Source organism: Hirundo rustica, chromosome 12 (genome assembly GCF_015227805.2).
Source record: "Hirundo rustica isolate bHirRus1 chromosome 12, bHirRus1.pri.v3, whole genome shotgun sequence".
NCBI lineage: Eukaryota > Metazoa > Chordata > Aves > Passeriformes > Hirundinidae > Hirundo > Hirundo rustica.
The window spans coordinates 16,195,565-16,211,223 of NC_053461.1; the positions used below are offsets into that span (position 1 = coordinate 16,195,565).

The 15,659-nt window shown below is 51.7% G+C and overlaps 1 protein-coding gene across 4 annotated transcripts in view; it reads right to left on the reverse strand.

Annotated features, from left to right (window-relative positions):
- The window catches only part of FRMD4B (FERM domain containing 4B), a 132,679-nt gene that overhangs the window by 76,798 nt on the left and 40,222 nt on the right, over positions 1-15,659 (reverse strand). Inside the window, exon 1 of one of the 4 annotated variants that reach the window (XM_058422223.1) lies at positions 1,559-1,931. The exons of the other annotated variants lie outside the window; for them this stretch is intronic. Within the exon in view, the coding sequence (XP_058278206.1) occupies positions 1,559-1,720 (162 nt within the window). The 5' untranslated portion in view covers positions 1,721-1,931. Of the gene's footprint in view, positions 1-1,558; positions 1,932-15,659 lie in introns of those variants that run through there. 4 annotated transcript variants of the gene reach the window in all.

Consider the following 15,659-nt stretch of genomic DNA (forward strand, 5'->3'; position numbering starts at 1 on the left):
ACTCCCTCTCCACTTCCCTGGCTCAAGGTCTGCCTGGCAGGGTGAGGGAAGAGCCAATCTCCTCTTTTCACCCAATTTTCACATCCCCACTTTCAGACACAGGCACAGGTCTGTGGTGCTTTTCATAAAGAAAAGACAAGACAAAGCAAGCAGTAGGACACAGTAAGTTTGGGTAGAGATAATGCTACACTTTTTTTTGAAAAAAATATCTTTTCACCTCAAGCCAACCATCAGAGTATGGCAGCTGAACAGGCTGAATACAGCTGTCTTTTGTTGTCGGAGCTGGTCCTTTATTCCAGCTCTGGAGGGATGGGGTTTACCTCCATGGGGATGCAGTGGAGAGGGAAGGCAGTCTAAGCTGCATGCCCTTTGTGTGAATGTATCCTAAAAATCACACCCCCACAGCACAGGTGTAGCTGGATTTTAGAGAGGAAGAAGAGAGTCAGGACTGCATCCCACCACATTCCTACAGGTCAGTGAGAGTGGGCAAAGGAAAAGCAATGATACCTTTACTCCTACATTCCCTAACTAGTCATGATCCATATCCACAGTGACACCCGTGCCAGACACATCACCCCGTGTTTCCATACATGATCTGCCCAAGATACATCCAAGCACTAGCACACCTACCGCTACAAAGCTGCTCTCCCGCTCCTGAGCCTGCCCTAAAGCTAAATACCGACAGACCGCTTCAGGATTAAACAGGCACAGATGTCTTGTGAGCACGACTTTCCCATGGAAGTTGGCATCCTGGTGCCTCTGGAGAGCTGTTTGCTACAAGCTGTGTCATTCTCTGTATTGCAACACGCCAGGGAGAGGGGAGAAGCTGGAAACGTTCACCCTGATGTAGCAAGCACACACAGTGAGGCTGTGAGCATCACAAGTTCCCATGCGAGACAGAAATGCAGGCACACAGAAATAAACAACTGCCAGCGAAAAAAAAAGAGAACAGTCAAAAAAGAGCGAGCACCACCCTCACCGCCACTGGATACCACAATAACTACAAGAACAGGGCTGTGTTTCCTGTCTGCACGAAGGGGAGCCCCCCAGTTGCCATTCCAAGACTCAGTGCACCCCTCCCAAGCAGCAATCCCCTCTGCCATGCAAAGGACCATCACCTCACCACTGCCACTACTCAGCGACACAAACGCAGCAGAAAAAGCCACAGCCAGCCGCTCCCACGGGAGCACCGGAGAGCACAGGCAGAGAGGAGCTCCCCAGAGCCCGAGGATGGTGACAGCAGCAAGAGGGGATCCCACGGGGGAGAGGCCAAAACACTTGTAGATCCAATGATAAAACACGTTTGGCACAGAAAACATCTTCCCCAAACCCTGAATTCAGAGCCGGCACTTTGAAGGCGACACGGGGGGATCAGCTCAGAGCCAGGTTCAGGGTCCTCTGAGCGTCTTCCCAGCGCCGCTCTCGGCGCTCCTCACCCCATCCCTGCCGCGCACGGAGGGAGAACGCGCACCCGGCCAGGTGTCGGGATGCTGCTCCAAGGAAAAGCCGAGGCGATGAGCTATGGTTTGGGGTTCCCCCCCCCCCGCCCTTTCTTTACCTGGTAGACATCGCGGAGGCCACACCAGGCTCGCAGCGCCTGGCGGCACGCCCGCAGCCGCGCCGCGTACCACCGCCGCAGCGCTGCCACCGTCACGGTCCACACGAAGCGGCTGCCGCTGAAGAGCACATCCTCCACCCCGCACATGAACACCGAAGCCATGGGGAAGCTCCTCCGGCAGCGCAGTGCCGCCGGGTCCCGGCTTTATTGGGCGGGCAGGGGTGTCGCACGGAGCGGGGCTCAGGGCTTTGAACAAACTCCTCTTTCACGGCGCTTCCTGGGCAGATTCCCAGGCATGCCCCGGCTCCTGACGCCCGGCCAGCGGCTGCAGTGGCTCAGCCCTGCCGGCGGCTCACACGGCAGCCTTGTCCTTAGCGGCTTATATAAAGCTCTGTTAAGCTCCAGTAGCTACCGCGATGTTGTCTAATTAAATTTTAACCCTTTTGCCACACGCCCTGCCAACAAGCCCCGTTTAGATGCCGCAGAAGGAGAGGAGCGGCGCCGGCGTTGCGCGCTGCCGCACTCGAGTGAGCTGGGCAGGCGCTCCGCACACGAATCCCTCGCTATCTGCCTCCGACACCTCATCATCTGCTAAACGGGGAACAAAGCTGTCATCGTTTTCTCCCGGCTGAGCCCGCGCTCAAATTATACAGTAGAAATCCTGCTTGAAAAAGGCACTTCTGGGAAGCAGCAAGTGGAGGGAGGGGGGAATCGGTCCTGCAGAGATAGGATAGCTGGGAAGGGACCTTAAAGTCGGTATTGTTCTACTAGACCTGGTGACTCAGAGCCCCACGCAACCTGGCTCTGGACACAACTTGTGCCCGTGCCTCGCAGCAAAGCAGGTAACTACCAATACTAGATATGATACCAGAATAATAAATAACTAACTTCTCTAATTATGGCAAATACCGACGGCACAGAGCCATCCCTCTGTTCAACACTCCCCCCTCGGCTGTTTCATCACATGGGTAAAACACCCAAAAGGTGCCAAAGAGGTGGTTTGCCCTACTCCTAAGCTGACTCCATTAACAGAGCACTTGCTGCGCCAGAAAAACAAAGCTGGGCATTGTAGCAGAGCTCTTCACAACAGCCCACAGCAAATAAACACTGCAATAATAACGACTCACAAGGGACTCCAGCCTTGCCTCGAGCCAGTTTAACAGCGCCCTGCCCTTCAAGTGTTAAAGCCGAACCTTCCATTTGAGTGCTCTTACCTATGACGAGCTAAGGGAGGGTGGAAGAGGAAGGATGATTAATCCTATTAAAACCCCCTCTCAGAGAATTTGACACTTTCTCAGCTTTTTGGGACAGAAGCTTCTGGGGAGCCCAACATGCTGCCATCAGCACCTTGTTAAAGAAACTATTCAAGGAGCAGATTTTTGGCTAAAATCATCAGCACAGCTTAAACCTGCAAGAATAAACTCCTGCGTAGTGGCATGAATGGAAGGGGGAAGGAACAGCTTACACGCAGGCTGGGTGGGAGAGCTAAACCCCACGGCATTGCTTCCCCAAATGGTTCCAAAGGGAGGAAGACACCTGCGCGCCCACAGCGCAGGGGAAGCGCTCACAAACCCCGCTTCATCCCTTATTAATCAGCCTGCTCCGTGCTGCAGGAGCTCGCACGAGAGCTGTGGCAGCTGGGTGATGTAATTCTGCAGACAGATGCCTGCCTGCCTGTTCGAGACTGCCTTCGGACCTCCCGGCTCGCCCCCTTCCCTTTCACACACAGCAGAGTGAAGGCAGCCCTGGTCCCCTTGGGGCTGCTGTCCCTTGCCAGGGAGTTTCGGTTCCTCCGAGTCTTGCTTTCACACGGGGAAATTAAACATATTTCAAAAGGAGAAGAAGCTGCTACAAAGTGAGCCGAAGAAGAGGAGCATTTGGCTTCTTGTAACGAGGGACAAGCAAAGATTTGGGCTCTACATTGAAATCCGGCATCCGTATTCCTACTCCAAGGGTTTTATCATCCCCTGGAATCATTTCGAGCCTGTAGCCACTAAAGTCTTCCTCCTCCAGCATTGCCCACCGCTGTGTTTAGAGAACTTTGACAGCAATCCACAGGTACTGAATAGAAAAGGTTTCCCTCTACCACTGGGAGAGAGTGGTGACAAATATCCATGGGGTTATTCCAATAACCTGAGGCAGTACCCGTGCCAGGCTTGGCAGCAAGGAATCGCTCTGGAGGGGAATCAGCCAGGAAAATCTCTGATGGCATCCGTTCACTGTGGTCAAGTCACATCCAGATTTAAACACAGAGATAGAAAAAAGATCCAGTTTTCAAGTGCTGCTTCTAAAAGAAAAGAAAAGGACCCTTGTAGCTAAAGAACCAGTGCAGGGAACAGCCCCGTCCTGTGCCAGGAAAATCCAACCAACCCACTAGGAAAAGCTTACGTGGTTTTGTGCTGTGCCTGCCGCCCTCAGTGCCTTTTTGTTTTGCCTTTTTTCCCCTTATTGCCTAACCAGCTTGAAAAACAAAGATGATGATTTTCTCATTTAACAGAGCACAGCAGATTTGTGCTTTTTTTTTTTTTTTTTTTTTTTTAATTTGGGTTAGTTTGCATGTTTGTTTGTTTTGTTTTTTGAGTTTTTTCAATTGCTCTATGATCCATGCTATCTCATTACACTTGACTTATGCTTTACACTTACCTGTTCTACACAGTATTTCTTTATGTCTCACAAGCTCCTGTGAGCCTGAGCAACAGCCTCAGATGCTCCATCCCTCCTCAGTGCTCCCATTTGCTTTTCCCATCAATATCCCCCATGGCCTTTGTGCTCCTACACCAAGGTTACAGCCCCATGGGTAGGCTGGAGCAGGGCAAGAACCTTCTCCCCACCCTTATTCAGAGCACAGGGACTTCAAGTCCAGTCTCATGAATAGAAACTTCACCCCTTTTTCATCCCTTTGACAGATGGAGTAGGTGATAACACACGTAAGAATTAAGTCCCATCTGGATATCACCTTCCCAGCTGATCCAAGCACACTCCTCACTGTCCCTTGAACCTGGATGGTGTTAAACACACAGAGGAAGAAAAAAAAGGGCAAAGGAAGTTTCTGATGCAAAAAGCAGATAAATGCAATTTAGGATAACTTTGGTGGAGTTATATGCAGCTGATGAATTATCCATTCACATCAGTCTTAGTCCTTTATTGACTTCCACTCTAAGAACCTGATTGCATGTGGGTTAGTCTGAAATACCTAAATAATACCCAGGCTCCTTAGATACAGAACAGAAAACAAAATTCAGCAAGGGAAAGCCAGCAGGATAAATACCCAGGTGGTTTCCAAAGGCTGCACCATCCAGATTTCTGTTCTGTGAGGAGAAGAGGGGGGGTGAGAGAGCTCTCAGAAAATGTTTTTGTAGATATATGTACCACTGCCAGGGGAGCAGAAGAGACAGCTACTGCAGACCTGTTTGATGTACAGTCACATGAACAACACAGCACTCATTGCTGATAAGGAATAAGCCTACACAACAGTGATCTAAGGAGAATGTCACTTTAAAAGGCAACAGCAAACTTGATGCGTGGCAGACTCCTGCTTCTCCTCACATTATTGACTGCAGATCCAGAACAACGAGTAATAAAATGAACAAAGGTTTGCTACCAATGTAATAGGAAAAGAGGATCCCAAGTGGATTCTCAGGTTTCCTTGCATGTTATCTTCTATGCCAAAATTAATGGAACGAGGCTTAGCTGAATTGCTGCTCCTCTTTTCAAAGCTGCTCATATGAAGTTCACATGAATGAGGAATTCATCTGCCTGCGAGGCCAGAGGACAAGAGCATCAATCTGCTTTTAACTCTACAGCACCGTATTGCTCCTAGATAGGACTTTTGATTAGGCATACAGGAAAGGACACACACAAAGTCCCTGGTGATAGCTAATGAAATTAAAGCTTTGATCATTTGCAGTCTCTGAACCTTCCACAAAAAAAGGTGAGTTATTGTGTGCAGATGCATAAAATGCCTTATTCTGCAGGCTCTCAGATGTCTGTCCTGACCAGAGCTTTAAAACATGGGCTAATCCATAATTTGCACTCAGATTGATTACACCTGATTGCAGCCAATATTTGTAACATTCTGTAGAGCATGCAATAAAGTTCAGGGAAGACAAAAAAACCCCAAACAAACAAACAACAAAACACCCACAAGGAGCCCTCACAAAGTTATGAGAGACAATTCTGTTCCATGGCACACACCACTATTGACATCTGCTGTTATCTCAGCTCCAAGGGCTCCAACCCTCAAGCCCTGAACCTCCTGGGTGAGCTCAGGGCAGTGAGAAGCATCACTGAGGTCCATGCTAGAACCCCAAAACCTCATTTTCCTCTGGATTCCCAGTGAGAACCAGCTCAGTCCCACTTCATCCTGCTTCACCCAGGCTTGTTTCTCCTTTCTCTGCAAATCCCCATGCAGATCTGCATGGAAATCTTCCCATTTTGCTGAAGTTTGAAGCCAACGGCACACAATTACACTGCCTTTAAAAATAAACTTAAGAACTGCTCAGAGGTGCTGTTTTGTAGGCAGTCTCACGAGCATGAACAACAGGATTACTTGGGAATTAGGACTTTCAGACAATGCTGAAGGCAGCATATATCCCCTACAACTTTATTTTTAAATTTCCTGTCATGAACCAAGCCTGTCAAGCTGCGAGCATTAATGCAATTAACCCCAAATAAAGATGAAGTGACTTTTCAGAAATGGGTTTTGCTACACTCTGGCCCTTAATTACCGACTTAAATGTGAAGTGAAATGCAGACGTTGGGCGCCCTCTCTTTGATGTTCCAACCTCTCAGTACATAAAATGCTTAAGCAGCAGCACCAGTGCACAGGATAAATCTGTAATCCAACCCGCCCTGATCGAGAGCTTTAGAAGCCAGATTCAACTTCTGATAAAAGTGTTTGCAGACCAATTTGGTTCCTCGAGATTATCAAAAAGAATTAATCATAATGGGCCTCTAACTAACCTACTTAATCCTCTGTATTAGCACAAATTTGGGGACCTCTCAGAAATTGAGTCTAGACTCATTTATTGTCATTCACATATCAAACTTTAATTTAGAAGGAATGAAAGGGCCATGCTACTCTCCTTTAAGGCTAACAACAGCATCCAGTGTAGCTATTTATTTCTCTATCAGGTTCTACACCAGGAATTTAAATTCCCATCTTTTGCCCACTGAGCTGCACCTATATCACGTGCCTGATGCAGCTGAAAGCCACAGCTGCACCCAAAAGATCCACAGCTCCAGAGGGAGGCTGATACCTAATGCTCTCCTCTCTGGATGGGGCACAGCCTCTAATAAGATTATTTAACAGCAGCCTTACATATTTCTAAATGAGGTGCTGATGTTTTCCCTCCTGTCACAGAGCCTGGGCTGTGCTGTATTGCTCTACACTAACAATATAAACATAACACCTTGACAAACGCATTTTTAAAGATGAACAGCCACCGTGCCAGAAACACGAATTTCCTGCAGTCTGGATCCCATAGTAAGCTAATTAGCACTTCACATCAGAAATGAAGTGCCACAGTCTTTTAACTTTATAAATGATTAAGCAGCTGCTGTCTGATTCCTCGAACAGCAAATTCCATACCTGCCATACCCGGGAGTACAAAATCAGGTCAGGTTCAAAACAAGCAGCAGGTGCTCCAGTTTCACGAGTCAGGGTTTATCATCTCGCACTGCCACGCTCTCCACCATCAGAACAACATCACCCAGTTTCCAGAGCACAAACCCAGTTCCTCCAGTACCCCACAGCAGGGTTGTAATTTGGCACAGCTCCTCTGGCTCCAGTGAAACCTCACGTGTGCAAGCACACGGTCAGGTGGGGACGTCCCAGGAGGCTACGTGACATCTGGCAGCAGGGAGGAGGACTCCTAATGCAGGTTGCTATTAACATAGACCTGCATACAAATTGTATTTAAATTTTTATGAGCATGTCTTTCTAAGCTGGGAGGGCTTTACAGCCTTCAAAGTCAGTTTGCACTGAAAAGACACCTAGTGGGGGAGAAACACCAGCTCAGACTTGTGGGGAGAGAAGGATGAGGGAACGGGAGAAAAGAGTTTGATCTCCAGCTGGAAGAGGGTTTGTCACTGTCACACACAACAGCCTGTGAATGCTTTCCAAACACACGTTTATGTCCTCCCTCAGCTGCGTGGGTGATGGCCAGCAGAGCAGGATGGGGATGGCAGGAAGGCTGACATCTACCCACCACCAGCACCACTGCCTGCACCTCTCCGGGCACAGGGACACACCAGGCCAGGATGTGACACTGCCTTCCCTGCTCCAGGATGGGGCAGCACCCTGGAAAACCACCCTCCTGTTCTCTGCTTCATGGGAAGGGCTTCCTCCGCAAGGAAGGCTCCTTCAGGAGGGGAGAGTCATCACCAGTGGCACAGGAAATCATCCTGCCCTTGGTGCTACTCCCAAGTCACATCTGGAGGAAACGAGAGATCAAACAGCACAGGGTGGAAACGTGGAGCATCCTCAGAGCTGCAGAGATTGGCAGCACCACCACCCTCCCAGAGAGGGCTTCACCCAGAGACAGAGCTGCCAGAGGAAACGATTCACCCCCACCAGCCCCTGTGGCAGGGAGGACACCCTGACCCCCAGCTGAGGGCAATCCTTCTGGGAAGCATCCAGGAGAAGTGATGGCACAGCAGGGAGAGACCGTGGCTGCCTTTGGAGGCTGAGGCAGGAAAAGCAATTTCTCTCCAAGCTGCTGATTTCACCTTCCTGAAGGTGCTGGTTTCACCTCACTGCTTCCTAACCAGGTCCCAGCCCAGAAGCAGGTCAGTGCTGTACCTCCTACACCAATACCAGCCCTCAGAGATGGTCCCCAAGCCTAAGAGAGGACAAAGGAGCCTCCAAAGAGGGACTGAGACCCTGCAGAGCAAAGGGCCAACACCCCCTGAAAATAAATGATAGATAGAGACAAACACCCTCCACACCTCCAGTATCAGCGGTCTTGCTCCTCTACCTCCCCCAAACTGGTAGGGGGAGCCATAAAGTGCACAAAATACTTTCAGCATCCCAGTTTTGGAGGCCAAACTGTAACACCTGCTGTGCACTGACACACCACGCTGACAAAATGTCTACCTCCTGCGCCCAGTTATTGGGGTGAGTCAGTAGAGTCCCTCCAGCTCCCACCCAGACCTGCTGCAGCAGCTCCCCAGCAGCTGCAGCGATCCAAATCCCTCTCTGTGGTTGGGAACTCCTGTCCAGCACCTTCCTGGAGCCACGAAATGCTTCAGGGTCTTATCAGAGAAGTGGCAGGTTCAAAGGCTGGAGGACCAAGGAAAGGGATGCAGGCAGGTGACACATCCAGCCTCGCTGGTTTGTCCCACGCTCCCCCGGCAGCAGGAGGGTTTCCTCCCCAGCCCCGGTCACTCAGGTGGACACAGACAGGTGCCACACCTGCTCAGCTTCCCCCAGGCACCACCGTGGATGCTGCCATTGCCCTGCTAATGTCCCAGACGAAAATGGGGCAGCGTCTCCTTCATTTTGAGTCGTCAAGGAGTATTAAAGGGAGCCTGGAGAAGCCAGGTAATTGCTTCAGGATGAAGAATTTCACGGCGGATAGAAGTACGTGAGGAGCGTGAAAAGCCACGGCTGCCCCAGCTCTGTGATTATTTTATAGCCTCATTAATCTGTGGCAAATGGGGCAGAATTACTGCATAACCTAAATACTGGGCAGAGATCTACAGCTCTGTAAGAGGAAGCATAAATGAGATAGTAAAGTTTCAGCATTTTGCATGATATATATGGACACAAAGATAGAAAGGAGAAGCCAAGCCTACCAGTTTCCGGACAAGAATCTTTGAAAGAGTGAGAACGAGCGCTACCTAACCCTTATGATTATATCCTCAGTGCATTCATTCTCTTAGGATGAGTAACTTGGGATGCTGTAGCCTCCAGAGAAACCCTGACTCAGAGCAATGCTCTGCCCTTGGTTAGACTTCACGGGTCATGCCTAGCCCAGGGAAGGTGTGCACCTGGGAAAGGACTTGCCCTTCCCTGCGTACCTGCTCAGGTGACAGAGTCCAGATCACTGCAATCCATCAAACACAAGCCAAGACAACATCTTGGATGCCTTTGTGCTCCCTATCCCCAGTTCCAGGCCACAAACCCAGCAGAGCAGGATTCCCCTTCTGCGTCCATCCAGCATTTGGCACAGCAGAGCACCAACACTGATACAAGCATCCCATCAAAACCCTGGTGCCAAGTAACCCATGGCTGCTGGCTGGCAGAGGCTGGCAGGGATGAGGGCAGCACAGCAGAGCAGCTGATGTTCTCCCAGGAGCACCAGCACTCACCTCGTCTCCCCCAGGCCCTGGCACCCCAGCACGCCCAAGAGAACGGTCCTGTGGACACTTTTATCTGGGGCTGGATCCTGCACAGCCTGAAGACAACAGATCTTGTTGCACCTGCTCTAGGTAGGGTCAGTTCAGATCCTTTCAAGGCAGAGCATTTTGCCAGCCAGGGGAGAATCACTAGCCAGTGGAAAGAGAGAGCACTCATTAATAGGAGAAGCAAAAAGAAATTGGTACTGTAAGCCTGCATAATAAATTGCCAGCACTTTTGGTGCTATGGATTGATGTTTTCTGGGAACACAGCTCTGCTGCAATCGCACTTCCACAGCTAGGAAACACAAAAACAACATTTCACAATGCCTCATCTGTTTGCTACAACAATTAGTGCCTCATTTTATTAACAAAGTACCTGTACAGTGCTCATTTGCCAGCTCTGGACAAATAAATGGGCAATAACCATCTAAAATTTGAAAGGAGGCAGGCTGTCTTGTTGTTTGACCAGATGAGCTCTGGTGTAAAGCAACTCTTGAAGGTGAGCCTGGGTTCAGGGTGTTTGCCTGTGGAGAAAGAAACAAGCTGAGCAGCTCATGGCATTTTCCCAGAGGGGTCACTTGGTGGCTGTGGGGGGTGCAAGGAGCAGCTGATCCAAAGGAGAAGGAGAAAGAGCAGCCATTGAAAGGATCTTTTCATCCTCGGGAGGGATCCAAAACAAACAAGCAGCATGCCACGGGCTTGATCCAAAGCCCATTGGAAGCAGTGCAAAGCCTCCAGCTGCCCTCAATAGGCTCAGGGGGAGGCCGGGCATGCCTTGGGAGCCCCACACGCTGCCCCACCAACACACACACACCACCCCAGTGGGGGCTCTTCACCTCCTGCAGCCCCTCCTGCCGCTGCTGTTCCGCACTTTGGAGCCCCAGCGGGCATTTAGCGGTCACTAGCTATTCATGCCACCCAAATTATATGAGATGTACTTCTGTAAAAGTACAATTTTTTTTCCACCCAGCCCCCAGGAACTCATACGGGTGGTGAATCCATCGCTGACGTAGCCGCGGCCCAAAAGAGCCGCACCGAAAACTGTAACTCTGCTTCTGTGCTCCACAAGGTTCCTTCTGGAGCCACCACGCAGGTCAGTCCTCCCCCAGCTGCCACCCTCGTGCCTGCCCTGGAGCTTCCAGGAGCTGGATGAGAAACCTGCACTGACACCAGAGAAATTCCAAGTTCTTCTCACCTGGACAGCTCGAGTTTACACAACACATTTTGCACGTTCGAGCTGAGCAAAGCTCCTTCCCAAGCCACCAGCCCTGGTCCAAGTTTTCCCTCCCTTTTCTTAGAAGCAATCACCAAGAGAAAGGCAGCAGCGGTATCAGATGTCGCAGGGTGGGAGCATGGGCAGGGTGGGAGCAGGGAGGTTGGGAAATGTCAGGAACACAGACCAAGGGGAAGGAAGAGGGAGGGGAAGGCGGAGGGGACGGCCGGGATGGCTGAATCAGCCCGCTGAGGTCAGCAGGAGCTCAGCCCTGCGGGAAACAGGGTGAGGTGTCGGGCACGGAGCCTTGTCCCTGCCAGGTGAGGCTCACCCACACCTCAGACATGGGGCACAGCAGCACATCTGTCCAGCACATCTGTCCCCACTGCTGGTGGCCATGGCCAGATCCACAGGGAAAACTCTGCAACCCCTTACCCCAGCACTTGTGGAGGGGGAGGAGAAGGGTGCAGAGGCAGGGGTGTTAGCTCAGCCCGCAACTCAAGGACAAGGGTGCAGAGGCAGGGGTGTTACCCCTCAACCCACAACTCAAGGACAAGGGTGCAGAGGCAGTGGTGTTACCCCAGCCCACAACTCAAGGACAAGGGTGCAGAGGCAGGGGTGTCACCCCAGCCCACAACTCAAGGACAAGGGTGCAGAGGCAGGGGTGTCACCCCAGCCCACAACTCAAGGACAAGGGTGCAGAGGCAGGGGTGTCACCCCAGCCCACAACTCAAGGACAAGGGTGCAGAGGCAGGGGTGTTACCCCAGATCACAACTCAAGGACAAGGGTGCAGAGGCAGGGCTGTCACCCCAGCCCACAACTCAAGGACAAGGGTGCAGAGGCAGGGGTGTTACCCCAGATCACAACTCAAGGACAAGGGTGCAGAGGCAGGGCTGTCACCCCAGATCACAACTCAAGGACAAGGGTGCAGAGGCAGGGGTGTCACCCCAGCCCACAACTCAAGGACAAGGGTGCAGAGGCAGGGGTGTCACCCCAGATCACAACTCAAGGACAAGGGTGCAGAGGCAGGGGTGTTACCCCTCAACCCACAACTCAAGGACAAGGGTGCAGAGGCAGGGCTGTCACCCCAGATCACAACTCAAGGACAAGGGTGCAGAGGCAGGGGTGTTACCCCAGATCACAACTCAAGGACAAGGGTGCAGAGGCAGCGGTGTTACCCCAGCCCCCAACCCAAGGACAAGGGTGCAGAGGCAGGGGTGTTACCCCTCAACCCACAACTCAAGGACAAGGGTGCAGAGGCAGGGGTGTTACCCCTCAACCCACAACTCAAGGACAAGGGTGCAGAGGCAGGGTGTTACCCCTCAACCCACGACTCAAGGACAAGGGTGCAGAGGCAGGGGTGTCACCCCAGCCCACAACTCAAGGACAAGGGTGCAGAGGAAGGGTGTTACCCCAGATCACAACTCAGAGCCACTCTGTAGCTAATGTGGGAGAACAAAAAGAGAGAGGGTAAAGCCCATTTTCCCATTATGCCAAAGCGCTGTTGGTCAAAAAGGCTGTTAAAACTCAATATACTTTGGATCCAGTGTTTTGTTCTGGTTTTTAGCTTTTGCCTCGTTGCCTTGGCAAAAAGGGAAGCAGAGCAGACACGCTGAGAGTGGGGCTTTAGCCCAGCCAGGCTCCCCACAGCTCCCTGATCTCTCCTCTGGCCATCCTGCAGCAGCATGAACTCCCCAATGGGGGTCAATCCGAGACCATTCACACACTTTAAAAGTTGTTCCTGCTATTATGGGCACAAATGAGAATCCTGCCTTCGTTAACAATTATCCCGGGCAGTAACTTCAGTCTCCCCCTCGCTTCCAACGGAAAGGATGCAGGAAAGAGTAGTACCTGGGGGCAGAGAAATTTTTAAATAGATGGATAAGAGGGGCTAAAAGGCTTCCTAAAAGAAGAGATCCCATCGCTTCCCTCTCCCCACTGCCCCCTTGGGATGTAAAGCACCTGAAAACTGCCCTTGCCATTATCAGAGCCGCGATTCAATCAGCATTTCATGGTCCTAATTAACGGGTATTTGTTTTCATGGGTGTGATTCCTCACTTGCCAGGACTGCAGAATTATAATGCGTTTTTCCCTTCCTCCTCGGAGAGGACATGAGACCTTACGAATGGAAAGGAAGCCATTTGGAGCAGGAAGAGGATGCTTGAAGCAGAGCTGGGGTGCTCATATTAGGCCCTTTCAGGGGTCAGAGGATCAAACTGAACTTTTTTTTTTTTGAAGTCTGCTGTTCTCATTCACAATAATGAGCAAAACTGTAGCACAAAAGGCCCTTTGCCTGCCTGCTTGAGCGGGTCACCCCGTCCTGCCCAGCTGGCCCTGGAGGATGCTTCCCAGAAACCCTGCTCCCATCCTGTGCACATGGCTGGAAGGGGACAGGGGACCTCCAGCCCTGGGAAACCCAAGCACCTGGTCCTCCTCTCCCTACAGTTCTGCATCAGGGGGAGGGAGAACTTCCAGCTGCTTCTGACTGGACCCTGCTACACCCAGTTTCATTCCCTCCTGCCCCATATACCTGTCCCTGAAGGCAGGCAGTAGTTTCTGGGTGGCAACAGCTCCAAGACTAGGGTTTGGAGGGTAAAGAAAACACAGCTGAAGGCTGGAAGGGGCTCAAATATCCCATAGGCTGCCTGCAGAGACAGTAACATTGCTCCTTGGGGCACAGATAGAGGGGACTGTGTCCTCCCATCACAGCCCTGTCCTCCCCACCCTCCCCAGGCACTCAGTGGCCTTGGCAGGGACATGGGCATATCTGTCCCTTCTGCACAGAGACAGCAAACTCCTTCAGCACACAACTAACTCATGCCTAGAATTCACACAGGAGGGGGAAATAAATTCTGGGGTTCGAAAACAAATCCAGCTGGTGCTACATTTTTAAATCCTCAGGGAATTAAAATATATATATATACAAAAAGAATTACACTGAACATCCTTTCCCTCTTCCCCTGCTGCTGAATGTTAAATCAAATAACGCCTCCCCCCACCAAGAACACAGCAGCCACGGGAATACAATTCCTGGCTCTGTATTGCTAAGTGATGCACTGGCCTTACAGCAGGTAAATTGTAGCACAGCACCATCTGTTTCTCAATATGCTTGCTGCCAGCTTCCATTGCAAGGATTTCCTCCCACAGCCCTTCCAAGGCAGAGCGTGTGCCACAAGAGAAAGGATCTGTCACCTGCCCACTGCCTGTTTGGGACACAGCCTCCTGAACATTAATTTTCTGTTACACAGCACACAGAGCCAGCTCCAGTGAATAGCCCTTGATGATGCTACACATCCTTAAAATATTGCAGGGGAAGGCACATTTTCCAGCTGTTTGTGCCTTGTGCCAGAGCACGTTTCGATCAGCAATTTCCCTTCTAAATATTCCGAGGCTGGCTGCAAATTTTCCACTGTGATAAAGCAAGAGGAGAAAAGCAGCCAACACTTGCACATCTTTAGATTGAAATTTAAGGGACTTGTACACAAGCACTTGTGAAAGCCTCAGACGTCAGCCAGGCTCCTTCCAGCTTCTTGTGTGTAATGGCTTCAGGCAGATCTCAAACGGTGACCAAAGCACCAGGGAGCTCAGTACAGAGCAGGGGTGACAAGGGAGCTCAGGGGGTGCCAAGCCCCAGGGCTGGGGGTGCAGAGCCCTCCCAGGGCTGCCCCATCTCCCTGGAGTTACTGCTGGGCAGGCCTGGCAGGCAACAGAGCAAAGCCCACGCTCCAAGTCAGCCCAAATTCCTGCTGTTCTGCCTGCAGAGCAGCTGGTGGGGCTCTGTGCTCAGCAAGAGGAGCAGAGCCCTCGACAGCTGGAGCAGCAACAAGGGGTTTGGGGCTCTGAGGTTCTGGTACAGCTTGCAGCACCCTGCCCAAGCCAGGGCAGCACTCCCACAGGGTTAATCCTCCATCCCCTCCACACCCATGGTCAACATCCTGTCCGAACGGACAGCTGATCCACCAGCCAGCCCAGCACTGGGAACCACACCAGCAGCAGGTCTGCCATGAGCAACACCCATTCAAAATAAACTTGGGAGAACCCTGAGTACCCTTCCTGCTCTGTCACCTCTGACCCGAGCTCCAGGAGCACCTCCACCAAGCACAGCGACATCCCCCCAACTCCTAAGGTGGCAACAGTCCCCCAAGGTTCAACTAACTCATCGATTCAGAGGAGTTCCTCTCACCTGAGACTCGGGAGACAGGCACCTCCTGGAAGAGAAAGCTGCTGGCACACCTCAGCCTCTGCCACACGCCATAAAACCCTCCTGGATCCGTATCGGGACGCGTCCAACGCCGGCCCCCCACCTCTGCTCCCGCGCACGGCCCAGCCCCGGCGGCTGTGGCTGGCCAAAGGCTGCTGGCCACACACCAGGGCACCCGGGCTGGGGGCTGCAGGCAGGGGAATTCCTGCAGCACCGGGAGAAGCGGCCAAGCACCTCCCAGGGCAGCCGGGACAAGAGAGCGCCTGTCAGCAGACGAAAGCAGCCAGCAAACTGGTTCAGCCTGTTGCTGCCTCTGCTGAAGGCCAGCTCGGCGCAGGAGGTG